This window comes from Solea solea, chromosome 1 (assembly GCF_958295425.1).
Source record: "Solea solea chromosome 1, fSolSol10.1, whole genome shotgun sequence".
Lineage (NCBI taxonomy): Eukaryota > Metazoa > Chordata > Actinopteri > Pleuronectiformes > Soleidae > Solea > Solea solea.
In genome coordinates, this window is record NC_081134.1 from 11,940,899 (window position 1) to 11,967,965 (window position 27,067).

The 27,067-nt window shown below is 41.2% G+C and overlaps 4 protein-coding genes across 4 annotated transcripts; 2 read left to right on the forward strand and 2 right to left on the reverse strand.

The window, feature by feature from the left end:
• Nucleotides 1-2,322: 2,322 nt before the first annotated feature.
• On the reverse strand, nt 2,323-15,270 carry otol1a (otolin 1a). Its single transcript, XM_058647652.1, has 6 exons — nt 14,647-15,270; nt 5,209-5,305; nt 3,949-4,439; nt 3,778-3,867; nt 3,580-3,651; nt 2,323-3,460 (listed from the first exon to the last, which is right to left on the reverse strand). The coding sequence occupies exons 3-6, from the start codon at nt 4,415-4,417 to the stop codon at nt 2,568-2,570; spliced, it is 1,524 nt and encodes a 507-aa protein (XP_058503635.1). The 5' UTR covers nt 4,418-4,439; nt 5,209-5,305; nt 14,647-15,270; the 3' UTR covers nt 2,323-2,567.
• ppm1la (protein phosphatase, Mg2+/Mn2+ dependent, 1La) lies at nt 7,877-14,768 on the forward strand. The gene is made up of 4 exons (XM_058647702.1): nt 7,877-8,776; nt 11,846-12,020; nt 13,042-13,203; nt 13,485-14,768. Exons 1-4 carry the CDS (start codon nt 8,378-8,380, stop codon nt 13,838-13,840), a joined length of 1,092 nt encoding a protein of 363 aa, XP_058503685.1. The 5' UTR covers nt 7,877-8,377; the 3' UTR covers nt 13,841-14,768.
• Nucleotides 15,271-17,180: 1,910 nt separating the features above from the next.
• Nucleotides 17,181-19,949, forward strand: LOC131472348 (ADP-ribosylation factor-like protein 14). The gene has a single exon (XM_058649422.1). It carries the CDS (start codon nt 19,224-19,226, stop codon nt 19,947-19,949), a length of 726 nt encoding a protein of 241 aa, XP_058505405.1. The 5' UTR covers nt 17,181-19,223.
• On the reverse strand, nt 19,925-26,712 carry LOC131472340 (zona pellucida sperm-binding protein 3-like). Its single transcript, XM_058649409.1, has 8 exons — nt 26,221-26,712; nt 25,412-25,527; nt 25,215-25,318; nt 24,961-25,138; nt 24,762-24,879; nt 24,529-24,614; nt 23,469-23,734; nt 19,925-23,170 (listed from the first exon to the last, which is right to left on the reverse strand). The coding sequence occupies exons 1-8, from the start codon at nt 26,623-26,625 to the stop codon at nt 23,127-23,129; spliced, it is 1,317 nt and encodes a 438-aa protein (XP_058505392.1). The 5' UTR covers nt 26,626-26,712; the 3' UTR covers nt 19,925-23,126.
• Nucleotides 26,713-27,067: the final 355 nt, after the last annotated feature.

The following is a 27,067-nucleotide window of genomic DNA, read 5'->3' on the forward strand; positions in this document are numbered from 1 at the left end:
CCTGGAGGTTTACGTGGCTCTGTGACCTACAGGATATCCTGCCATTGTGAAAGTGGTTTTCACAGCCTCCACTGCACTCGCTTGCTCACTGTTATGTCTATACACACTGTGTGGTGGGTTTTACAGTGTGTCTGTACACACTGTAAAACCGCCATACTCATCCAGTCTCCCACTGCCATGTGTGGTGGAAAAGCTAAATCTCGTGGTCATTAATAAGAAATTAGCAGCGTTACTTGCTGCAACTTTCTTGGAAGTCTACTTCTTTATCGTCACTGTTTACACAGTAGAATTTGCCACCGTGTACCATTATGAAAACAGCTTCAGCTCTTGGACATTTCTAACAAAAAAAAAAGAAAAAAAAGCCCTATAATTGCTTCCAGGGAGGATCAGAGACATCCAGGTGTTTGGAGACCTCTCCTGTGTGCTCTGCTCTGGCTGTGCTGGGATGCCTCTGAGGGCCTCTTTAGGTTAATGCCTGCCAAACATTTACCTGCCTCAGTGTTTCCGACTCTCGAAAAGACACTGACTCACAGAAAGAGAGGGATGCAGGGAGGGAGTGAAAGAGAGGGAATGAGAGGAGGCTTGTGCCCGTGTGTGTGTGTGTGTGTGGGTATGGTAGATCTTTATGTATGTGTGTGTTGTTGAGCTGGCGCGCGTGTGTGTGTGTGTTTATCAGCTCAGTGCAGATGGGTGGCAGAGTGGCTCTTGCAGCCAAATGATTCAGTATGCTAATGAGTTGTTATCTGTGGTGCTGCAGGAACAATATACTGTCTTTCTCACAGTGGGAATCCAGCCTGCTGGGAGCAGATTACACTGCACACACCGCCAAGGTAGTTATTTATATTTTCACAGAGTAGTAGAAAATACATAAATGCACGCACACACATGCACACACATCCACTGATAGGCCTATAAACAAACAAGCAAAAACAACATTTTAACATACACACGCGTACACACACACACACCTAAAGCTGCAGCAGCATAAATAAGATGGAAACCTGAGCTAAACTCATGTGGCTCATCCAGTGGTTGGAGATTACTTTCTAGGCTTCCCTCTTTCTCCATTCTCTATTCTTAGTTTTACATTATAAATGCCCTTAATTAAAGTGAACGGTCAATTTACCTGCGATTGCAATGACCAGACAAATACTGGTGAGCAAATATTCTGTCCAAAATTTAAAGTCTAATTTATTAAAACATTTAAACCAATCTCCATGTGTCAGTATATATTCATTTTCATTTGAATTGAACATTTCTTTCAATTTCGGCCCTGATGTTTGGAGGACTTGGAGGAAAAGATGATTAAAAAAAGAAGAGGAAGACTGTTTTGATGATGTTGACAATATAGTTCTCTGGTGTTTTTTTGGATTACATTATGTTATGCTATAATATAATTAAAAGAGAGAAATTATACATGTTTAATAGAATACATTTAAAAAAACTGCAAATGATATATAAATGTGTGTGTATATATTTGTATATACATACATATATATATACATATACATACACACACACATATATACTATATATATATATATACACATATATATGATGTTTTAACAAATGTGTGTGAAATTCTCATCTATAGATTAAAAGAGGTTAATAAAACATTCTGATATAAACATTTTTCTTAACAGGATAAATAAAGTGCTATAGATATATATTGATACATATATCTGATGGTAAAATACACAACATCAAACATGTGTTGCAAATAAAAATGCTTGTGGGAAGTATTTTTTTTTCTGGATCATCACAAAAATGATTATTGTAAATGTATTATTTGTTATGCAACACACCTATAGTCATTTTTTTCCAAGAAAAGATTTCGGTGTGTTCCCTGTGCTGATTATTATAAAATTACAAAGATGTCACTCATTGTTACTACAGTTTCTGTTCAGTGTCGCCTTACAGAGCATATTCATTCAGTGTTTCAGCAGTTATGGAGTCTTAGTAATAGATATTGAAGTGAGAAGTGCGGTATGAGACACCACAATAATTAGCTGTGAGTACCCACCAAGTACAGAATCCCATATACCAAGCATCATATTCTTGTTTTTGCAACATTTAATTGCAATATTCAGTCTGACGCTTGGATATAACACCTCACTCTATATGCTCACAGCTTCTTTACAAAACCTAGACACCTTACACCCTCTAGTGGGGAAGTAGTGCAATTGTACAGTTTTCATTAACTTCAATTATTTCCAAAATTGTAATGGCCTCACCGACAGAGCTTATCTGTCCTCATTCCAGTGACTAATGGCTTATAAATAAGCTTCGGTTTCTGTTTCTACATAAATAAATCAAGGGTCATTCATTTCAAGCAGAGACATTTTTAATGCAGTGTCAAGTGTTGCATGCAACACTGTAATTAATGCCCATCCATCTGTAAATACAGCAAGGCCAGCAAAGCAATTTGATTTGATTAGAATGACAGGCGAGAGTAGATAATGAAACAGTATTGTTTAGCTGAATCACTTTCCTTTGACAGAGCAGTGCAGAAGGCTGACAGCTGTGCAGGGCCTACAAGAAGTTAGAATGAGAGCTGATTACTGGTTTTACTGGTTTTCCACAGGAGGCGGTGACGGTGTGGGTTTTGGTTCAGGGTAAAGCAAGAAACCAGAGAACGTGCTGTCATCCTCCGTGCTGGAATAAATTCCATTCCAGTCTCTCAGCGTCTCCAGCCACACCTGGTCGCCTTCATTCAGCTGCAGCAGGGCGAGGTTGGACGCCTGGTCAATGTCCTGGCCGTACAGAGAATCCCGAGTCCGCAGCTTCCGCATCCCGTTAACCACCAGGGCAGCACGCAGGGGCCGATTACGCACAGTGATGTGATAAGTGAACAAGTAAAGACCTGGATGGGTGACATTGAACTTGTAGAGCGCTGGGTCCCAGTGGCCTTCTCCATTGTAAAACACCTTATCAAACTTCACAGGGACACCAGGGGGAGGAAAGGACCGGCTGGGGAACAAGCCCACACTGAAAGCAGAGCGAACAAGCTCCGCGTTCTCACCTGGTTGTCCTTTAGGGCCCCGAAGCCCCCGCCCACCTTTTGGCCCTTTGTCCCCTTTCCGCCCTATCAAACCCCTCCCACCTGGAAGTCCTGGAGGCCCCCTCGCACCAACATCCCCCCTCTGTCCTAGAGGCCCTGGCTCCCCTCCCTCTCCCTTTGCACCGTTGGTTCCATTCATTCCTGGGGGGCCCACATCACCTTTCGGACCGTGGGGCCCAGGTTCACCCACATCCCCTTTCTGGCCAAGTAAACGCTCACCTGTAGGTCCTTGTTCACCTTTCTGACCCTTCGTACCTCCTATCCCTGGGGGACCCATAGGCCCCACTTGCCCAGTACTGCCTTTAGTCCCATTCAGGCCAGGCTCTCCTCTTTCTCCCGGGTCCCCTTTCAGACCACTGATGCCACGTTCACCTTTCTCTCCTCTAGGACCAGGATCTCCTATAGTATTAATTAGAAATATTAAATGTTCTATTAGTAATGATTCTCTACCAAAAGTGTAAAATGTTTTTTTAACAGATTTTTACAACCAACTTGAGTTTTCTTTGAAGCTTACACACCTTTGTCTCCTGCTCTTCCTGCAATCCCTGGGATACCAGGAAGACCCCCATGTCCTTGATCACCTTTCTCACCTAAATAAAACAAAGAAAATAACATCCCCAAACTACTGGTACATTTTCTTTTTTTCAAAAAGGAAAGCTTGAGAGAGAGAAACAAAAAATACTGAACAACCCATTTGCTGATAAGTCTTGTAATACCTGTGGTACCATTGTGTCCGTTGGCTCCAGGTTGTCCTGGTGGTCCTGGAAGACCTCTTGGCCCCGTTTCTCCGTTCACCCCTGGCAACCCTGGAAAAGTGAGACGACTGAGAAGAAGGGCAAATTTTGACATCTAGTGTGATTTACACAAACATAAAAAATCATTCTTACCTGGAGGGCCCGTTTCACCAGATGGTCCTGGTGGCCCTTTTTCTCCCATGGGTCCAACAGGACCTCTTTCTGGTGGACAGCACTCACAGAAGTTGAAGAAGCATTCGTTGTAGTCGAGCGTATAGTTGCCAAGGGAGTTCCCAGGAAGTGCTATGGCATCTGTATGAAACTCAGTGGAGTAAGCGTCATTAGAATAGGTGGTGCTGTCTGTTGGCAGTGACGAGTACGTGTCCATCATCATGTCAGTTGTCTCCTCTGTGTACTGGCTGCTGGAAGAGGACGCTGTCGTGGTGGTTCTCCCAAGTCCTCCACCACCTCCACCTCCACCTCCCCCTCCGCTGCTACTTCCAGCTCGAGGGGGCTTCTTGGTTTGAGGCTTGGGCCAGCGTGTGGTTCTGGCACTGGAGGTCAGCACAGCCATCAGGACCACAAGGAGCGTGGTGAGGAAAACAAGGTGGATGGATAACATAGTGAGGGCTTGGTACAATGATCTGTGAAAAAAGGTGAGTGGAAGTTAGAAGAGGAAAGAGAAAACATATGCAGCAGATTGGAAAAGGTCTGGCAACACAGTGCAATTACATGAGGTTAGGTTAAGAATTTCACAATTGAACTGAAATTGGTGCAAAACACATTTATTTTTTCTAAAATACCGTCCTGCAGAGCACAGAGTGCAAAGGATGTGGCAGATCATTCTTTATGTCAAGAGCATTTTTGATACTCAGCATACACACAGTACATTTTGCAGTATTGCAAAGTTACAGTGATTCAATTTAACACCAGGGTTAAGGGAATTAGAACCACATGGAATATTGTTACATTTTAACACCAGTTAAGAGTGTATTTAATTCTTTTAGTATTAAAATACCATGGGCAAAATAAAACTTGGTTAAACTGAACACAAATCCAGAGTGTGCTTGATTGCTTTAGTGTTAAAATACCAGTGAAAGGTCTGCATTGATCACCTATCCAGAGTGTATTTGGTCCTAATTTAAAGTAAATTGACTCTTTGAGTGTTACTTTAACACTCAAAGAGTCAATTTACTACTCTTGCAATATTCTCATTTAGTTGTGGATTTGTGGCAAGTTTCACTTAACTCCTGACAACTGTCTTTACCATGCCACATATGTTAAAAGATACAGTGCTTTCTACCAGATTCTTGAAGAATACAAGAATTTTCCGGCTCACCCCAAACTTATTATAACCTAAATTCAGCATTATCTGGGATATTACGGTTCTTATGCACAACAAGTGCATCTTACCTGCTGATGTCAGTAGTGTTGCAATTTCACTCCATCCTCTGCTATTGATTCATGCAGCTTCCCTCCTTCCTTATATTGTACTCAGTACCCCCAACTCCTGCATCATCAAACCAATGAGAGAACAAGGGACAGAAAACACCAGGGGTTATTGGGAGGTAGCTGGGCTGGCAAAAACAGATTACGTGACTCCTGAGGGATATGAAATAAAGCAGGTTGTACACAAGGCAAGACTTTCTTCTTTGCGATAAGGGATATGATTCCAGGGCCCAAGAGTGTATAGACACTGCTGCCGTGGCATTCACAACACACTTGGATGCTTTGTACACAAATAGGAGAAAATATAAAATTACAAACACACACACTCAGAGAACATGTGTATATACACACCCTGGTTACACACACACAAACTAACACAGTCGTGAATGAAAGCGTTATCAAATGCGAACCCACAAAGTGATCACACCGTTTGGCAGGACCTCAAAAGCAGAAAAGGGATCACCACATATCCAGTGGGAGAAGGATCAATGTCTCCAAACAGGCGGCATAGCAACATTGATCCAACCAGTCGCTCGCTTGATCTAACCACGCCGTGGAAACCTCATGCAACCCTGGCCCTGCTTCACACGGCTCAGGACGTTTGTTGAAGTACTTTCAACCTCTGACATTAACTCTGTTATTACTGTAGAATAAGGACATGCGTGCCAAGAAGAAACCTCTTTATATTGGTTCTGGTTTTGTTTGAGTGGAAAATTCTGATTAAAATATACCTATTTTTCAAAACTGTCCATTTCATGTGTCCAAATCATGTCATGTGACTGCAAACCCTCCAGGCCCAAGGCAAACATCCTTGTGTTGGGGTTTAGTGTTTTTTCAATAGTTTAGAATTTAGAGCTTGTTTTTATTGATATTAATATACACATTTTTGTCAATTGTTTCCATTTCAAACCAATGTCAAGAAGTATTAGTAGGCAGTATTTGTGCAAGAAATACCTCTTTGGGTGCCTCTTATATTTTATATCAATATTTTTTATGAACATAAATCCATATTTTTTTCACCCATGGCTTCCAACTCATGTGATCCTCATGTAAGTTTATTACTATCCTATCTGAACAGGGCACACATAATTGTAATGGGTGTAATGCCTCTGATATGTTATATTATTCTTACTTAATATTATATTAAGTACTTATTTTATGGAAATATTTGTAAAACACCATATATTCCAAAATCTTAAATGCCATTTGACCAACTGACTCCAATTAGCACAATTTCCTGGATGCACACACACACCTCATTGATCTTAACATTCTCGTATTATAAGTCTCTGCCTATTTATTTTAATATAGGTTTGTTGTCACCAAAGCAAAATTGTATTGTTTATTATTACTATTATTATTATTAGTAATAATTATAATAATAATAATAATATTTAATTGGATTTTAGTGTTTTTATTTGTCGTAATGTGAATATTTTAATTAAGATTATCTTCTCTTCTCTGATTTCCTGTACTACTGACCACACTCCTGTTTCTGAAAACAAGCAGATTGATTAGTGTTGTACTTCTTATTTTACTAATTTGACTGTAAATGGGGATTGACGTTGACCACCCGAAGACCACGAGGGGGCAGTGTTTGTTAAATGCAATGTCTTCTCACCAACATACAACAGCTGAATGATAATTAGTATAACTGCTTATAATTAAAAGTGTGTGTGCTGCTACCTATACATAGTCAAATTATGGAACAATGTAGTGAACTGAAAACATGTAGGTCAATAAATAGGTATATATATATATATATATATATATATATATATATATATATATATGCCCTGAAGTAATGTATAGATCATCTCAATCCTAATATTTTTGTTTATTATGTAGAATGTTCATACCACCTCAATAAGCTATCCACCTGTAAAATATGTCCATAATCTGTAAAATATCCTGTAAATTAGCATTTATCCATACGTCTCTTAATATAGCGTATTCACTGCACCGTATCTGTATATAATAATCTACACAATATAATTGTATTCATTTATTCATTTATACTTATCCATAGAACAAATCTACTTCTGTACATATATATATTCACACTCTGCACTTTCTGCTTGTTGCACTTCTGGTGAGATGCAAACCTCATTTTGTTACACGAAACTTGTATTTGAGTAATGACAATAAAGTTGAATCTCATCTCATCTCATTTTCTATTCTTGTATTTAACCTGGTTTGTTTCTATAACACAAAGCAGAAATAAGTTAAGTTTATTCTATGTTCCTAATCCTTGCAGACAGAACAATTGAATTGCTTAGATATACATATATATATATACATACACACACACACTTTCTGTTACTTTCTTATGTTGTTGATTATTCTCGCATTTTATACTTGAATGTCCTTTCTATAGATAGACAGATAGATGACATCATCATTTGATTCCGCAGTCACCGCCATTGGCTCGAATGTTTCGCTTGTGTTTGCAGCTGCGCATTCTTGTCAGCGTCGTCCTGGCCTCATTTAAAAAAAAAAACCAGAGCCCAGGCACGCCGTTCACTTCCGTTAGGGACTTTCAAAATAAAATATCAAAAACCACACACGACGGGTTTTGTGTTGCTCAACCATAAACACACATTACTTCCTGTTTCAGCCCGATATTACTTTGGTGGATTGACACATCTAAAGAATGGAGGTGTGCGAATTCGTCTTGTGTTTATGCGCAGACTGAGCAGACACATATGTGTGAGAGAGGAAACGGGGTCAGCGGCGGAAAAGGAGGGCACTTTCAAGTCACAGCGTCGACTGTCGCCTCCCGGTGACTCACGTCTCTCCCCCGTGTCTCTCTCTTTCTGAGGTGGGTCCATCATACAACAATGGACTGGTGGAGACTCAACTCGTAGAACCATCCTGCAACTGTCCGGGGGGAGAGCCGAGTATAGAAGCGGGACATCGGGACAAATCAATGAATGTTTCTTGTCCTGCACTTCAGACAACCAGCAGCACACCGTGCGTAAATGCGCTCGGCTTCTGATCAGCGCTCTAAATGTTGAGCCTCGGTTCTTGACAGACGTCGTTGTAGTGACTCGATTTCTTCATCTACCCGCTGAGCGGATGGAGTGAATTTTGCAAAAGGGGAGGGAGAGAGCGCACCGTTTGGCTGCGTGTGATGATAGGAGACACAATGACGCTCTTGTCTCTTTTGGGTCGGATCATGCGATATTTCCTCCTCAGGCCGGAGACGTTGTTTTTGTTGTGCATCAGTCTGGCGCTGTGGAGCTACTTCTTTCACACCGACGAGGTGAAAACCATCGTCAAGTCCAGCCGCGATGCCGTGAAGATGGTGAAGGGGAAGGTGGCGGAGATGATGCAGAATGACCGGCTCGGAGGCCTCAGCGTCCTGGACGCGGAGTTCTCCAAGACCTGGGATTTCAAGAGCAACAACGTAGCCGTCTACTCCATACAGGGCAGGAGAGATCACATGGAGGACCGCTTCGAGGTGCTCACCGACATTACCAACAAGACCCACCCGTCCATTTTCGGGATATTCGACGGTCATGGTGGAGAGGTAGGCTGGGGTGTGCGTGTGTGTGTGTGTGTGTGTGGGGGGGGGGGTTTGGTGGGGGGTACACAGGCCCACAGACCACACTGACCTGCTCCTGCTGCTGCTGCAGCTGTTCAGCATCACTTAGACTCAGAGCAAACAAAAGACAAGGAAAAACACCTGGTTTTGTTCCTGCTTTGAGGCCCATTTAAAAAAAAAAAATCTCTTTGCATCACTTATGCTGCATTATGACAAAACAGATTATAAACTTGACTATAACACAAACAGCAAACTGCAGAGATTCAGCTGACTATGGCAGCATGTGTGAATTGGGTCACAGTCATACAACACTTCACAGACACTCACCCGATTTCAGAAGCAGCCGTACCCTCCCCACTCCCCCCTGCATTGTATTCTTTTGTGTGGAAACCTCCTCCATTCTACTGCAAGGGAGTTGACTTGGATTCATCACAAAGTGTGTGTGTGTGTGTGTGTGTTCTGTCTTTGTCTCTCATGGCTGACTTTCAGACCATATGTCCTGGACACCGTCTGTCACAGCATCATCACTGTCCCAGGAGGTTTCCATGAATAGGATGTTTTTTTTTGCTCAATAATCCTTATTAAGTTTCATATTCAGATTGCTTTCATGGGGTTTTGTGGTTTCAAAGTGTTCACAGAAACACCAGCCCACATCAAAGTTTTACAAGTCTGAGATTTCAATGTGCTTTTTAAAAGTGGCATAAAAACCAGCTTTCCCTCTCAACTAGCTGCGACTAACTTAGTTAAATAAAACTTAAAATCAGTTTTGGTGTTGTGGACAAATGTTATTCTGGTCTAACGAGTTAAATCAAAGCATTCACCACAGTGTCGGGCAGGATATGAATGAACACAGAGAAATACTGGATTGTGTCAGAGAGACAGAAACCACAAACAGGTCTTTCCTGCCTTTAGTGACCACATCTCTCACTCTTTCTTCATTTTGTCAGTGTCTGTTTTCATATCTGTATCTGTTTGCATTGTCTATAGTTTAATGTTTCCTCCGTTTGCTCAGGTCCTTTTTTTAATAAATGTCTCAGCTACGATAACTGCGTCAGCCTCAGTGCACTGACCTCACCCTAATACTGTATATGGAAACACACACAGCTACAAACATAATTGACATATTAAAAAAAAAACAGTTATCATCAGTAATTACATTTAATTACAGATAATGTTGCGAGTCAATAGAACAGTATTTATCTTCTGGGTAGGTCCATGGTGATGCTTATGGTGTGACATGTCAGAATGTTTATACACACACACACACACACACACGCACATGTCGTGTAGCTATCCATTTATAGACTCACACTAACTTCCATTAATTGAACAGCCTAATCAAAGCCTTATCCCTCACCTTGACTTAACAACCACACAATTCAAAGTGTAGCCCTTAACTTAACCAGTTCCTCAGAAATGAGCTTCTGCGTCATTTCGGTCAGCTTTTCGTACATTTCTGATATCAAAGTTTCACATCAACTCAAATGAATTTCTTTGTATGGCACCAAAGAAAACACAATGTCTTAAGCCACGTCAACACTTCACACAATAAGCAAATGAAGTCTGTTGTGAATCTGAAAAGTTTTCACTGATGTTTTCTGTAGGAACTAAAAGATGAAATGTATTCACACACACTGACTGGAACAGAAGATATAATTATACAGCAAATCCAATGAGAGACCCGCAATATCAATCACTCAGTTTGAATGTGGACCAATAAATCAACATTGGCCCAATCCTTTGATTGAATATTATTTGAGTAATTTGTCAAGTCAGTTCTGTCTCTCTCTCAAATTTAATAAATGAATGGACCGCAGGAAAACATGGTTTTAGAGCTCATTAGGGACGTCTCAGCCATTCATAATATTCACTTTACTTAATGATACATCTTTTAGTTCCCTTGTTTTTAATTGAGACAGGCAGTTTTTGTTGTGTATAAATAAAATGTATATCTGCCGGTTAAGCAATACATTGATTTTCTTTCTCCTTGCTTTAACATTATCCATGGCGCTTGAACGTGCGCATAAAGAGAGAGAGTGGTTCCAAAGGGGGAAGATAATAAAACAGAATTTACATAAGCTATCACACATCTGTGCTCCAGGACTGCTAAAGCACATTGCTACAGAGATTCAAAGAAGCATGTAGATTGAACTGTGTCCTAACGCACAGTAATATAAAATGGGAATTCTACAAGGATATTAAGGCATGCTTTTTTTTCTTTCCATTTTGCATTTCATTCAACAGCATTAGCGTAATGGAAATCTTGGCAGAGAAACTGAGGGAAGAAACAGACAAGTAAGCGCAGGAGGAGAAAGGCCAGTGAGCTTGAATAAAACACTCCTTTAAATTAGAGTCGCTTACCATATTACCTGGCAAAGGACTAATAAGTAACACATTGGCACAATGTTATATTGACTTGTCAATCTGAGGACAATTCATCTAAAAATGAACGGATTAAATGTATGTAGTGTAATAACACAAATGTGAAAAGGTTCAGATTTTATTAAAATAAAAGCCCCTTTTTTTTGGAAACAGGAGACAGCTATAAACGCACGGTCATTTTAGATGCACATTTACACATCACAAATGTGTACATCCAATAATAAACTGACCCTTTTACTTAAATGCCCCGCTATGATCACCAGCAGTCACTTAAACATTTCCCACAGGAAACAGCTTTACATAAAAACATCTGCAGTTAGTCCTCTGACCAGCTGTAGAGTCAAGGTATTACTTTTATATGTTATGTGTAGTCACAGCCACAATAACACCGATTGTCACAATAGTACAGCTCTTGGCCACATCTGTGGAGTCAGAGGCATTAAAAACAGAATTGTGTCCTCACAAACAGACATGACGTCAGTGTGCATTTCAAACATGAGACCAGATACGATCATAGGTGGTCAGTCATACTTAGTGCTATCTACACATCGATGGCCCCATTCTCACCACCTGGTGATACATGTGTCCCCCTTCATGCCATACAAAGGCATTTAACCTACTGTATATTTATTAGAAAATATTAATCTGACAACATTACTTTTTCTCTCTCAGGCTGCAGCCGATTACGTGAAGGCCCATCTGCCAGAGTCGCTGAAGCAGCAGCTGCAGTCCTTCGAGAGAGAGAAGAGAGAGAGCGCCCTCTCTTACAACAGCATCCTCGAGCAGCGCATCCTGGCTGTGGACCGAGAGATGATTGACAAACTGTCGGCCAGCCACGATGAAGCAGGTGAGGGTGAAGGACAATGGTGGTGGGAAGCCTCTGCATGTGTTTGAAGCATTTTTCATGATTAAAACATGATTTCTGATTGTTTAAGCTTCTGAAATGTGAATATTTTTTTCATTTCTTTGCTCTGGATAACTAAGAAATCATTAAAAGTTCATCATTTTGGTTTGTGGACAAAACAAGACATTTGAGAACATCATCATTTTCATGTTTGACAAACACAGATCATAATTTTTTAAGGTTTTCTGATATTTTATAGATCAAACGATTAATCGAGAAAATAATCGACAGATTAATCGATCATGAAAATAATCGTTAGTTGCAGCTCTACTGTCATAATACTTTTGAGTCCTGAGAATTTTTGTACGGGAAAACCATTTAAAACCATAGTGTGTAACTAATGAACTTCACACAATGCTGATTAAGCCTGTCAGCTTAACTTGGCTCTCTCTCTGTTTGTCAGTGTAGTGGTCTTTAGATCTTGTGAAGCGTGTTGACATTGCTGCACTGCACACAGGGAGTGATTTGTTTCACGTCAGGACAGATCAGGAGGCAACAACAACTGTGTGCTTATAAAGTGAGATGGCTGTTAACGGGTTGGAGTGTGACTGAAAAAAAAAAATGTCAACAGAAAGTTTCTCAAGCATTTCTACTGCTCAAAAAGTTGTTTTTTCAGATTACATCCCAGATTAAAATAATGCTTCTTGCCTCCCCCTGCCCCACACTCTCCCAATACAAACACTGCAAATAATGTTCCATAATTTCTGTTGATGACCCAACAGAGGCAGAATAATAATAACATCAACAGCAAAACAAATATCAAAGGTTATGCACTGCAGCTGTAATAAAATGTTATGCACATCCTCACAGGGCACTATAGAATGTCATAATGTTGTAAACAATAAGCTTACATCACTCCCAGCTGTTTAAAATTGAACTGATTGAAACTCATATATCGGACATTTCATTGAATCCTCAGCTGTTTTTGCTGATTACTGTCTGTCTGTCTGTGTCTCTCCTGCAGGGACAACATGTCTGGTAGCGCTGCTCTCAGACAGAGAGCTCACAGTGGCAAATGTTGGAGACTCTCGTGGGGTGCTGTGCGACAAAGATGGGAACGCTGTCGCACTGTCACACGATCACAAACCATATCAGCTCAAAGAACGCAAGCGGATCAAGAGGGCAGGTACGTGAGACTGCAACAACTCTAGAGTGGTACCTGCACTTCACTGTGGTTACATTTGGGGCCCTTGGTTGCCATCTGTTGGTCAATTTAGGAACTACATTGTGGTAAACGTTACACAGTGTCACAAATAGACATCTAATCTGTGTGATTAAAGGATTTTCCTGCAGTTAACATTAATCACATTATCTCAAATCAAATGAGAGGAGTTTGAATACAGTTTTGCTGCATTTTTTGGAGCACACAATTGTGACCTAACTGTACATAACATTTTTTCCCCCCAGGAGGTTTCATTAGTTTTAATGGCTCCTGGAGGGTGCAGGGGATCCTGGCAATGTCCCGCTCTCTCGGGGACTACCCACTTAAAAACCTCAACGTAGTCATCCCTGACCCTGACATCATGACCTTTGACTTGGACAAACTGCAGCCAGAGTTCATGATCCTGGCTTCAGACGGCCTGTGGGACGCCTTCAGTAACGAAGAGGCCGTGCGATTTGTCCGGGAGCGTCTGGATGAGCCTCACTTCGGTGCTAAGAGCATTGTTCTCCAGTCCTTCTACCGCGGCTGCCCCGACAACATTACTGTAATGGTGGTGAAATTCAAGAGCGGAGCTGGAGGGAGCAGCAAGGGTCAAGTGTAGAGCTCACGCTGTGATCAATGTTGTCTATGAGTTTCCCCATCTTATGGATGGAGCCGCAAGAGCGGGTATGAAGTACTGACACATACAGACAAACGCACACACAAACACATGTAGAATTATTATTTTTGTTTGTTTGTAGGTTTATGACTGAGATAAGGGCATGTACATTTACAATATAGATTGAGTAACCATCTGTTGACTTAATTATGGACTGATTCTAATATAGAAGTTCTTCATCAGTAAAGTAGAGATGCATAAAATGCTGGACACCAAACAAGGATTTCTCTTTACCAGCACACTTAAGACGGGCTGATTTATTGCTGTTTACTGTACATGCACATGAACGGTACAGCTCCACTGGAAGCTTCTTTAGTGGAGGCTTCGACTAGTGCCTATTAAGAGTCACTTGTGCAACTACAGGAAGCCACTGTAAACTGCTTTTGCCAGGACCACACTGCTTGCTGCATTTTGATGACGCTCTCTCATAATTGACGTCATAACTCCCAATGTTGACCCCAGAAAAGTGACTCCAGTTGAATGCATATACCTTGATTTAAAAAGGTAGAGTTGGAGATCCTGAAAAAACCGTTGAATTGAGTTTGAATTCAAAAAGTCCTAAGACGCTTTCTTCAGACTTCCCTCCGAAGCAACGTCTCCAGAGCACAACGAACACAGACTCACGAGCACTGCGCAGCATCGGTAACTTTCGGTACTTTGCGGTGGCGCTTACGTTTTTTGGATACTTGTTCAATTGGCAACAACAACAATTAATCTCAGAAGTTCACAAAGACGTAAAGTTGACTCACCGGTCCAGTAGAAACATGGCCACCGTGTCGTCACTTTGCAGCCACCGTTTAAACGCAGCATGTTCACTCTGGTCCTGGATCGCTCTGCATCAGCCTTTTTCTTGGCAGTAACGTTCCCCCCCCCCCCAAAAAAAACCATAACGCCATAACGTTGCTGCAACCGCCTCGTTGGATTTAGCAAGCTAGCAAACGCTCTGGTGCTGTCTTCTGAGCATGCGTGATTAGTGCATGACGAGGTGTACGCGCACGGGCAGACGGCAGTTTGATTGATGCGTCACGATCATTTATTCGGCCGTTCAGTATCATTGGCTGGTGTTTTTACAGGCCTGTCCGCTCCACGGGTGACTGGCAGTTTTCATTTTTGTGACAATGCATTCATTCATTGGTTACAATCGGGCTGTGAAGAGGATTTTAAGCAATACAGTAAAAACAAAAGCTCCAGAAAATGATCTCCCACCCTTAACTCTTCACACATCACATGTAGTTGCGTCGCCCAGCTGCATTCAGCCTCACGTCACCCTGGTTCCTAAAATCTGGCGGCCACCACGGTGTGTAAAAATAAATATGGAGATGAAGAGCAGAAGCTGTCAGAGATGATTAGACTTAATCTGCTCCGGGGTTTGATTTCATGTCATTTTGAGATGTCACCCTGCACTCTCACTATACCCTGTAAATCAAAGATGAATTATTTTGGAGCTGGAGATGAATTTATTCAACAAAATAACAAAACATTTTTATTCCAGTTCAAAATACTTTTACCATTTCATTATTTTAATATAATTTGTGAAGGGTGAAGTTCACATGGGTGAAGTTGCATGTTGCAGCTGAATATCCCTCACCTCGCCCGTCCTCTCCCAAGTATGTTGGAAAAACCTATGTTGCCTTTGATTAGCATCAAAACTCATGAAAACAATTTGTCAAAAATATGGTGGTCCAAAATGGTGGCCTCTGTAGAGCTGACTCTGCTCAAACTAATGAAAAAGAACAATTAATATAAAAAAATCTAATTATCATTATTCTACCTTCGATTTCTGAAAACAACGTCAAATAAATTGTACACACTAGCCTTTAAAGAATAACATTGGTGTGTTCATAAATAAGAGGATGCAAAGAATTCAAACTGTGACTCCTCCCCCACTGGATCATCACACCAAGTGTCAAGTCTGCAGGGAGACCAGTGAGTCTGGGTCTACTGATCCATCCTAAACATGCAACACACACATATGCAGACAAACACATGCAGAAGTGATGAGGAAAAGAAAAAATGTATAATGCACTTTTCAGATGTTTATTTTTTTGGAATGGTAAATTCTTTTTACATATATAGCAGCAATTGTAAATACTGTATATCCTCAGTAATGCAAGAGGGTCCCTGACCTTTACCTCTTGATGACAATTTTATGGAGCGACACTGGGAAAAGAAAATAGTTGACGAGCTTAAAAAAAACAATACTTCAGTTGATCTGTCTGTTAAAAGAAAAGTAAGTTGCTAACCTTAGTATGAATCAACTTAATTGATTCATACTAAGTATTTTTTTTATGTTTGTCAACGGTTTTCTTTTTTCCAGTGGAATATGAGCTAATCTGAAGTGATTTTAAAGTCTAGATCTGTATCAGGGCATGTGCTTTGCCATCCCTATGTCAATGAACAAATTCCACTGTTTGTTCATCCCTGGATACTTGTGGGCTGCCTTTCACCTCAGAAGCATACATGATATGTCCATGCCTCTGCTGCCACAATAAAGTGACTACACAGTGACACATCATCATGAACTGTACAGCTGCAGCAGGAACGCTATAGAGCAAGAAATATGATAGGCTCCTGAACCAGTGCAGTCAGTGTCGAGGGAAGTTACGGTAAACCAACACTGATTTACCACCACGTTTCATTTTCACCACTGTGTAACATGACGTTTGCATTATTTGATTTTGCTTCTCTTATAGTTTGTATTACGCTTAATTTCTTATTGAGTCTTTGTCTGGCAGATTTTCAAAACCCAATTCTGCATATTCATTGTTTCTGGCCTTCTCTTGACGAGCAGACGTTTACAATAAAATAAATACCTATCAAGTCAATTTGAGATGTATTTTGTTTTTGATTCATGTGGGTAGTAAATGAATATGAAGATGGCCAGTATCTCCCCATTTAATCTGTATTATAACAAAGGCCAGTTTTATTTTATTTTTTAAAGTAACGATCATGATGATCGTAATGATCATTATTATTAAATGAGTGGTCATCAGAAGCTTTTAAATTGGGCCTCAGAAGTCAACAATGTGTGTTTCTAGCTTTATAATAATACAAACCAAAGTTATCTATCTATCTATCTATCTATCTGGTCTGCCATGACCGGAATCACAGAGAGGTCAACAAATAAGATGAGATCAGAATAGCTTTGAGAATAGCTTTGAGGGGGAAAACCACGTGACGTCCTCTGAGTGTCTCTGATGTCTCTGCCTGACCACAAATAGCTCTCTGTGCAAAACAGTGCGCGCTGCAGTGAGCTCCTGCAGCTCGGATGCGCTCGCTGCTGCTGCTGCTGCTGCTGCACGGTGCCAACTTAAGTGACACTCTGTACCAGGTGCAGAGACTCGGAATAGCTGGGACACGTACTGATACAAATGCTCAAGACGCGCAGTCAGTGATTGCAGCGTAACCACGAAGTCAAGTGCGTCACACAAAAGTTTTACGGGAACTGTTAAACCGATCTTTATGGGGTTTGGCGCTTTATAAGCGCGCGCTTGGGGCACTGGACCAACTACTAATACAAAAGCAGCGATTTATAAGATCTACTCTGTCTCTGGACTCGCTATTATTTTTGATTGCAGTATGGGACAGCAAGGCTCCAAATCCTCCATGGAGACGAGAGTGTTTTTCCATCGCGTTGTCACAGTCGACATGGATCAGAGAACAGACGCATGTTCAGCGTCTGCTACTGTTGTCCACATTCAGAAGAAGGTGACCACTCAGTCCATCTGTCTCCACTCTTCAACTCGGGCACCGGAGAAGTCGCCATCCCGCTCTTGGCTCCAAAGCCGCTGTGACAGCAGTGGGCTGGTGTACGTGATGGACAACCCAACCGGAGGCGTGTGGGTGAAGCCGGAGGAGAACTGGACTAGATCCTGATAGTATCAAATCTCTGAGTGACTTTCAAACGAATTCATCGACGAAATTAAGTCCACGCGCCTCGTGATCGGATGCCCTGCGCGCCCTGAAGCTTTGGCGTCTTGATTCCCAGCTGCTGCAGCAGCAGGATGGCGGTGATTTGCGCCTCCAAGAGTCGAGGTGGATTTCTATCGTGTCTGCGACGTCGGAGGAGAATTGGATCATCATTTAAATTGATTGATTTAGTCAAATGTGACACTGTCATACTAAGATGATGAGAAGATATCTAAAGTAGCATTCACCGTGCAAGAATAATGTGGAGTAGATGAAACACAGGTGTCAGTTAGCACTGAGAGTTGGTCAGACCTTCCACTTTTGGATGAAGCCGCCATTCTGATATACATCAGGGTCCACTGCCTCCCTCCTCCTCCAGTGCCTGACTTTTATTTATTTACCTTTGGTTTTATTTGACTTAAACTCCCTTTGCACACTTAATTTAACGAATGTCTTATGGTTTATTGATTGTTTTTGGTCACATTTTTAAGTATGACGCGTGGAGGTCAGTGGAGAGTAAAGACAACATTAGAATGTCTTTCAGTAACTCGAGCCTTTCATATTACTGAGTTTTTTATTGGCGTTCTGGAGAGTCATCTGGGTTTTACAGAAGTATGTGGGGAATATGACGATGATAACATCCATCAGATGTTGAATATCGATCTCATAGATGGAATGAATTGACTGTTTTTTAATGTTGAACTGAAATGTGAAGAGTCCAAAGTGGTTCTTCAGAGAGAACATTTTTATTGTTATTCTTTGGTTCTTGAGGACTGCAATGTTCATATTACTTCAGGTTGTGTATCATGTTACTGTGAACATTAAATTCCTGAGGAAAATAAATAAGCACTGTATTTCACGATTTAACTAAAGGGTGACACCTTCACACGTATTAATTGAGAGATGTGTAAGAGCAAATTGAGGTGTTAAAGAAGACCAAAGACCCCATCTACTCTGAAACAGTGTTGAATTGAACTCTTTTATTGTTATTTAAACACACATCTTACGCTTAGTGCAAGTTTAACATTCCCAGTGTTAAACTTGCAGTATATTTGGTCCTAAATGAAATGGATGTTACATTTTAGTGTTACTGTAACATACCATTTCACAAACTATTATACCTCAAATCTATGTGGTTTCATTGGGTATATCTACTTAAGTGCACTTACAGATGATAGATCTCAGTGGGTTTATCCTAATTAGATTGAATATTTATATGCAATTTCCTAAAATGCATTGTGACAACACTTCCCTTGCATACAAATGGAACATGCACTGTATAAAATACAGATGGACATTGTTGATTTTATTACAACGGTGTATTTTACAGTGCACAATACCGCGGCACCAACGTCAGGAGCGAACTTTGCTCCCTGGCGTGGCTCTTTATCTGTGAGTTATTGGCCTCCTGGAGCAAATGGTTCATTTATTAAACACCGGGCAACGCACTGAGCAAACACTGCGTCAAAACACGGTACTGTATGAGGAAGATGTGACTTCCCACCTCGAGTTGACTGTCTCACCTCCCCACGTAGCAATGGGCCTTCGAGGATCTAAGCCACCTGAAGCCCATGTTCTTCTTCTGGGCCTGGACAACGCGGGGAAATCCACTCTCCTCTATAAACTGAAGCACAACTTGAGTGTGAGCACCGTCCCCACGATCGGCTTCAACGTAGAAACGATTGAGACGAGGAAGAAGGGCAAGAACATCGCCGTGATACTGTGGGATGTGGGTGGTCAGGGCAGTATGCGCGAGCATTGGAGGAGTTTCCATCCGGACGCGGCAGCTGTGGTGTTTGTCGTTGACAGCGCGGACCAGGAGCGTCTGGGAGAGGCGCGACGGGAGCTGGAGAAAACGCTGGCGAGCGAGCCTCTGTCCGGCCTTCCGCTTATTCTCATCGCCAACAAACAGGACGTGCACGGCGCTCTGACTGCAACGGAAATGAAGGACAAGATTAACCTGAAGAAGGTTTGTTCGGGACGGGACTGGTTCGTCCAGCCTTGTTCCGCATCCACGGGGTTTGGAGTGGAAGATGCCTTCAAACGAGTGGTCCAAATGGTCAAACTGTCATCAGAACCTGGCGCGATGAAGGAAAACATCAAGGACACAGTGCACTATTTAAAAGCAACCAGCAGACACTGATTTATTTACATGTCATTTGCAGCCCACTGGAAACACTTATTTAAACTCCCGTATATCAACAATCAATCATAAACATAGCCATTAGTTCATTTAAAGCTGCAGTGTGTAACTTTTGGTGCTTATTAGTGTGTCATTATTCTGCCTCTGTTTTGGTTTCTGTGAATAGAAACAATGTCAGGAGCAGCAGGGTAGGAAAGAAACATTTACTCCATCAAAGTGCTAATCAGGGTTGCTTGATTGGTTGATTGACTTAACTAGCTCAGTCTTTTTGTTTTTCTGTTGTCTTGACATGAAACAAATCACTTCCTGTGTGCAGCACAGGGAATTCACCATGTGCTCAGCTCCACCAGCCTGCTGTGAGTTGTGTGGAGCTGATCGGCTTAACCATAATTGTATGAACTCATTTGATAAGGATTTGACTCTGACAGGCATTTGTTAATATATAAAAGTTATGCACTACAATGTTAACTCACTATTTGTATTCTATACACAAATCAACGACAGAATTGGGTAAAAATATGAGGCTACACATTTCTTATGGACACGAGACACTGTGGACGATGGTGCATTAGAAGCACCGATGAGTACCATGGACACTCACTGTATGCATAACCTGCTTTCAATAATTAAACAGAATTTGACAAATACATTAAACTCTTTGGTTCACGGGCACTGACACAGCATTTATATCACAGATAAACAATGGAATCTTTCAGGACCTGAAAAAGGATCGATGAGCTACACTTCCATTTCTCCACTATAAACATATGCTGAATTTGTAAAATCAGTTTTAAACTGCTAGTACTATTGTTGGCCCTATTTAAATTTCACGTTTCCATAATCTCTGATGATTTATCAAGGTCACTATATGACTTAATGCAATACCTTCCTTAGCCCTCAGCTGTTTTAAATCCTGATAAGACATTTTTAGCTTGCAGTTCAATAGTTAAGGTTAATTTTAAGTGTTTTTAAGCAGGTCAATCCAGTCTGCTACATATGCCAAAAGAAAGTAGAAGCAAACCTGATGGTTTGACACATTTATGGTGCAATCAACGTTCTGGTATAGATGTTTTCTTAAATGTCCATTTTAAAGAGATATAAAATGGAATCTCAAACTTCCATTCTGTAGTGTTTTCGCTGCACTCCATTCCGGCGACGTCCTCGTCATGTTGAATGCCCCAGGCAAGTGTCCGGCTGTCCTCTGCTCCCATCCCGCATCGTCTCTTCATATGTGGGCAGACGTTTGGATTCATCGTATGTGGGCAGCAGAGCAGCTGGGGCTGGATGCATGGAGCTGTCCGGTAAGCAGCTCTCCACGAGCGGCTCTTGTGATGTGGTAACAGTTGGGTGTCCGCTGTGTGGCGGCGTGAGCTGCCTGGACCTAGAACACAACACTCTCTGGACAAAGTATCCCACAGCGAAGAGAAGCAGCATGATGAGCACCCCAGAAAGTTTCCGGGTGACCATGGCGATGTTGTAATAAGTATTGTCGAACTGTTTGCAGCAGGTAACAGCGATGGTGTCGTTTCCCTGCGGGCAGCAGACGTGATCATCCCGGCAAATGTCCTGTCCACATCTTCGAATGGAACAAACAAGTGTGCTCGTAAGAAAGCAAACAGTGAATACCGACATCACTTGGTATCTGTAGATAAACATCTCCATTTTGTTCAAAAAGTGAGGATTTTCTGCCTCGAACCTCGATGGAGACGTTTGGGGAAACCGGATGCGGGCGAGATCACTCGACGATAATACGCTGAAGGATGCTGTGGTTATTAAGCTGACGCAGAGCCATCATGAGGACACTGCGTGTCCAGGAAAAACATCCATGTATTCCCGCACTGAATATAACACAACTTGTCTCACTCTTACATGAATGCGTATGTGATCCACTACCTTAGCAAACATATTTAAATAAATCAACTCCATTAAGTCTATTAACCCCTAAGTATATTTCAATTCGTTCCACACTCAGCAGCACACTGACTTACACGCACAGGCTTTGTTGGTTAATATGAAAGTAAACAGGCGCCAAGAAAATCAATAGTCGCGTCGGAAGCACTGAGAATAAAGTCCCCGGGGAGACGCTTTGTCATGTCACAGTTGTCGTTCCAGCACCACGGACAGCAACAAGGACAGCGCACCTCGTTGTTGTGGGCGCTGTCCGTGGTGCTGACACATCTAAAGGCAAACATCTTAAATCTTCTCGCTGGCAGAAGCAGACGGATTTCCATTTGCATCTGCAATATTAATACCGCTTTGTGTACATTCAGAGGTCAAGCCAGGTCATCGCTTAAAAGCTCTGGACACGCCCTTTCCGGCTGATCAGCGGTCTTTATGTGAGGCTCTTAGTGCAGTGAGCTCCCTCCAGTCTGTCACCAAAGATTTCTCTCTGACTCTCCTCATGAAAGGCTTGGTAGACGGCAACAACACATGGAAAAACACTGATGCAATACTTTCTTTACTCATAATTGTTTGCAATAAGCAGTTTTCCCATGAACCTATTCAAAAACAATGATCATACATGTTCAAACACACAACAGCAAGAGTAAACATTTACTAAGGAGAACCAGGATGACTAATCTTTCAGGATGTGGCAGCCATGACATTTTTTATATTCCATTAAATATGCTCACAATGGTTAATCAATTATATGATTACACAAGTAGTGTGGGTGGTAATGGAGGAAAGTGCTCCATAATAGCATACCTGCTTTTCTCCTTGGTTCAAAATATCCAGTATTGTCTGACTAATATTTGGGGGTGGATGGCAAAAGGATTTATTGTGCATTTTAAAACAAACAAACACACAATTTCGAAGCTTGAGCCTAATGAGTCTGAGTGCTTGAAATCCTATACTAATTAAATTGTTAGCTAAAGTCATATCAGATTCTTGGCCAAGAACAACAGGATGTGGGCTTTTTTGTAAAGATCAGATATCTATGTTCATGTGTTTTTGCATGACACAGATACATGCACACATTTTATGTGGTAAAATAGTTATTGGAAAATAAAGGTTTCTTTTTTACAGGAAAAAAAAACAGCTGTAACTTATTAAGTATTGTTCATTAACGAGACTAAAGCCCCCCCCCCCCCCATCAGCAGTCTCTAGAGTTCTCTCCAGGGTCTCATTCTTTGTTGAAAGTGCAGTTTTGGAATTGGTTTTCCCAGATATAAATTTTCAGGATGGGAGGACAATAAGAGGCCCCAGCTGCATCGTTTTCTCTGGAAGAAAAAAATAAATAAAGTCACATTAGGGCTCATTAAAATGGATCTCTGAAAGGATCTTTCAGCTAATGGTTCAGTGAATCTTAATGGTATATTCATATAATTCAGTCAGTTAATCATTCAATTAAAACAAATCGGTTGCGTTTCTTATGTTGATTGGCCCGTTCTCCATCAAGGATAGATTAGGGAAAGAGACATGATTTTAAATATGCTAGATTTATAAAAAAAAAAGAAAAAAAAAAAGTGCAAAAAACCCCCCAAAGAATTCTGTAAATTAAATATTTGTTATACAGACCCAGATTTGTGTCTGTCGCTCTCTTCGTGAATCTAGAAGATGACTGATGAAGATTGCCGTGTTGGCTGTGATGCTCTCCTGGATGGAAATGGACATTATTGGCTGGTTCGGGCATTTTCTGCATTAAACTTTCCTGTGAAGTCTTCATGGACCAGGCTTTGGTGCCGATTGGAGATGTGGGGGGTTCTATGGGGGAGGGTTCCTCAAATGGTTGGGAGATATCGCAGCTTGTGCATGCCTGGTCGTTCCCATCAACGGACTGCCACCTGGACATGGAGGGAAGTTTCTTTGTAATTAAATGAAAATGACGAGTGGAAAGTTTTGTTTACTGAAGCACTTTCCCGAGCTTTGTTAGGGCACACACACTTTTAAAGATGGAAATATAAGATTTCAGAAAATCTTATTGCCATTTTTGTAAAATCCAATATTATTTTTAAATGAGGGACTGGTGTCCTGTCTAGGTTGCCTCTCACCCTATGTCAGATGGGATTAGCACCAGCAACCCCCGTGACCCTCATGTGGAGGAAGGTTCAGACATTATCATGCAATAAATGTTAATCACAACCTACTTTTTATGCACGTTATTTAATGAATCTTAAGTAGAAGTGTGTGGGGGAAATCATAAAATAGCTAGTTATTTATGGACAGAAAACAGTCTACGATTGTCGTGTTTCACTCACTGAGCTGAAACCGGATTATGTATTCTTCATGATCACGCTCATAACTTCTATAATTGATAACACTCTGTATCACAGGACAAGCTTTGACTTTCTTATTTTTTTGCCAACTATCAGATAATTGCTTTTAACTGCCTTTAAAAAAAAAAAAAAAAAAAAAAAAAAAAGGCATTACAAACAATCTGCAGCACAACATTACTCTTATTATCATTAAGTCTTGCAGAGTTTGTAGAACAGCATGGGAGAGAATAAGGGTACCAGTCTCTTTGTTGGTGTACCATCAAATGATTCTGTAGCTGTTGTTTTTCCAGGCAAAATGGTTGCAGAGTTCCACTTTACATAAATTAAGAGAAAAGAGAGAAAAAACTGGAATAATACTATACCGTTTCTCGATTAAAGAGCAGGCCCTGTTGTGTGAGTCGATTGTTGATGTGATAGGAACAGCCTTTATGTGACAGGTTATGTAGACCTATGGTAGAGATATGTGAAATATATATGTATATACACTGCAGTCAAAATAACCAGTTAGGTGTTCTATACTGAACAGACCAATGCGACGAGCCATAAGATTGTAATACAATGAAGATCTGATTGAAAAATCAGGCAAGCCACCTACCTGGCTTCTGGCCTCTTGAGAAAACCTGAACGCATCCATCTGAAATCTCAGCTTGTGCTCCTTAACTCTTGGTAGGAAACGGGAGCTGGAGCTGGTCAGGTAAGCATCAGTAAGACATCTGTAGAGAGCAGAGAACAAGTATGCATCATCACTTGAAGGTTGCTAAATTGAAGTGTTTTAAAAATGTTGTCGTGCTCACCCATGATGCTCGATGAAGTCATATCTTAAGGTTCCCTCAGCATCAGCAGCCGGTGTAGCAACACAGTGGTCGATGAATACGCGCAGGGGCAAGTGATTACCAATGATGGCAGACACTTCGAAATGAATGAGGTCACCAAGGAAATATAAGTGAGCTCCCCTCTGAAACTGCCAGTTATCTAAAAAAAATGATAAAGCATTATTTCAAATGTTGCATAAGACACTTCGGAAGATCCATGACCACTCTGTAAATACCAGTCATGAGTCGAAAATTGAAATCCACTTGGTTCTGAGCTGATGTCGTGGAGACGAGAGGAATCCATTTGGGAAGCAGAGAAAAACTATCCACTGCATATTTGCTGAAATAAACATTCCAAGATGAATTCTCAACAATGTTTAAATAACACAATAAGATCCATCTGTAAACAACTTTTGTGACAAAATATGCTTACTTTTCATAATGGCATTCCACTGGAATCGTTGCTCCATCTAATCTAAGCAGACTACCGGATGACGTTACAGGTGAGTAAACCAGGACAGTAGAGTAGATAATCTTCTCTTTGTTTGACTGGAAAAGAACGTCAGTTTTTCAGAATGTTTTACAACAGCAATTATACCAAAACAACGTGTTCTCCACAATATGGATGAAACATTGGTAAAGAATTTCTACAACTACTTTACACTTGAGCTGTTCATTATGGAATAACATTTCACTACCATTCATTACCATAAAATGATAAATGGAAAAGTATTTTTTTTCCTCCTCAAAATAATGACTTACTATCTGAAAAGATGAGTATCTCAAAACAAGGTTTTTAGGTCATTAATTTCAATATTTTGAAATACTCCTTTAAGTTAGCAAGTCAGTTCAAGGGTCATTATTTTGCATCGGTACATGCTTATTTTGAGATGTCCCTCAATATTTTGAGTTTGTAAGTAACTATACTTTGCGATTGTTTCACTATTATCTTTTCAAGGACAAGAGTCAAGACCCACTACTTGTCATTTCACATGGTATTTGTAAACAGTGCAAGATAACCACATATAACAAATACAAATAAAGAAAGCCAACACTAAAACCCTTAAATACATCCCAAAAATATAAATACTATACATGACATTAAAAACAAAACACAGTAACAGAGTGAGAAGTGATTATTTTGAATTGATATTCCAATTTTTAGCTAGGCCATTATTTTGGCATCACATTGGCAGAAATAGACGTCTATACTCCATAAAAACAAAACAGTTCAGTGCTCACTGAGAGTTTCGTTCCACAGTCCAAGAGGTGAGCCCTCATGGTGAATTCAGCCTCTCCTGACGGGACTGCCCTGCACGAACTCTCTTCAGATACTGAATGAGGGCCGAGGCGCAGGTGATGACCGTCCACCTGAAGGCCTGTATCAAACATGTCAGCCTGCACCACCACCTCCATCGAGTTCGGGTGACATTTGACGACGATGGGCCGAGGGCGCACACTGAGCTCCGCGCTCTGCTGCTGCTGCTGCTGCTGGACGTTTGGATGATAACGACTGCGGGCCAGTGTGCGGATGTTTGCTGAGCTCGTGCCTCGGTTGTGCTGTAATAACCGGGTTTCTGCGAATGTGTAAAGTGAGATGAAGACGACGATGCACCAAACAAAGGGTTTCTGCACGTTCAGATCCATCCTCGGGCGAGTCCGCGGAAAACCTCACCACAGGTGTAAATGCCTAACGCTGATTGCAATTAAAACGGCTCTCGCACACCTGGCACTACTCACAAAAATCACACAACCTTTCAACACTCAAGTGTTATTATTTAACACATATAGTCAAATTGATAAACGAACAATATATCAAATATAAACTTTTTTCTAATTGTGTGTACATGAGTGGTGAGGTTCTGTGGCGCAGGCACGTGTGCTATGAGTTACTTTTCCCACTAGGTGGCACTACAACAGCATATTAGTCCAACTTGTCAAAATGGCGCTCACGCAGAACCTTGATTTAATTTTTTTAAAAACTACATTGTCCAACGTTCAAAACATTTCATTTTGCCTTTACAACCCTTAAATTTAATTGGCTAAATGCACAGTGCTGTGACACTGCAACCATTGATTCTTTTCATTA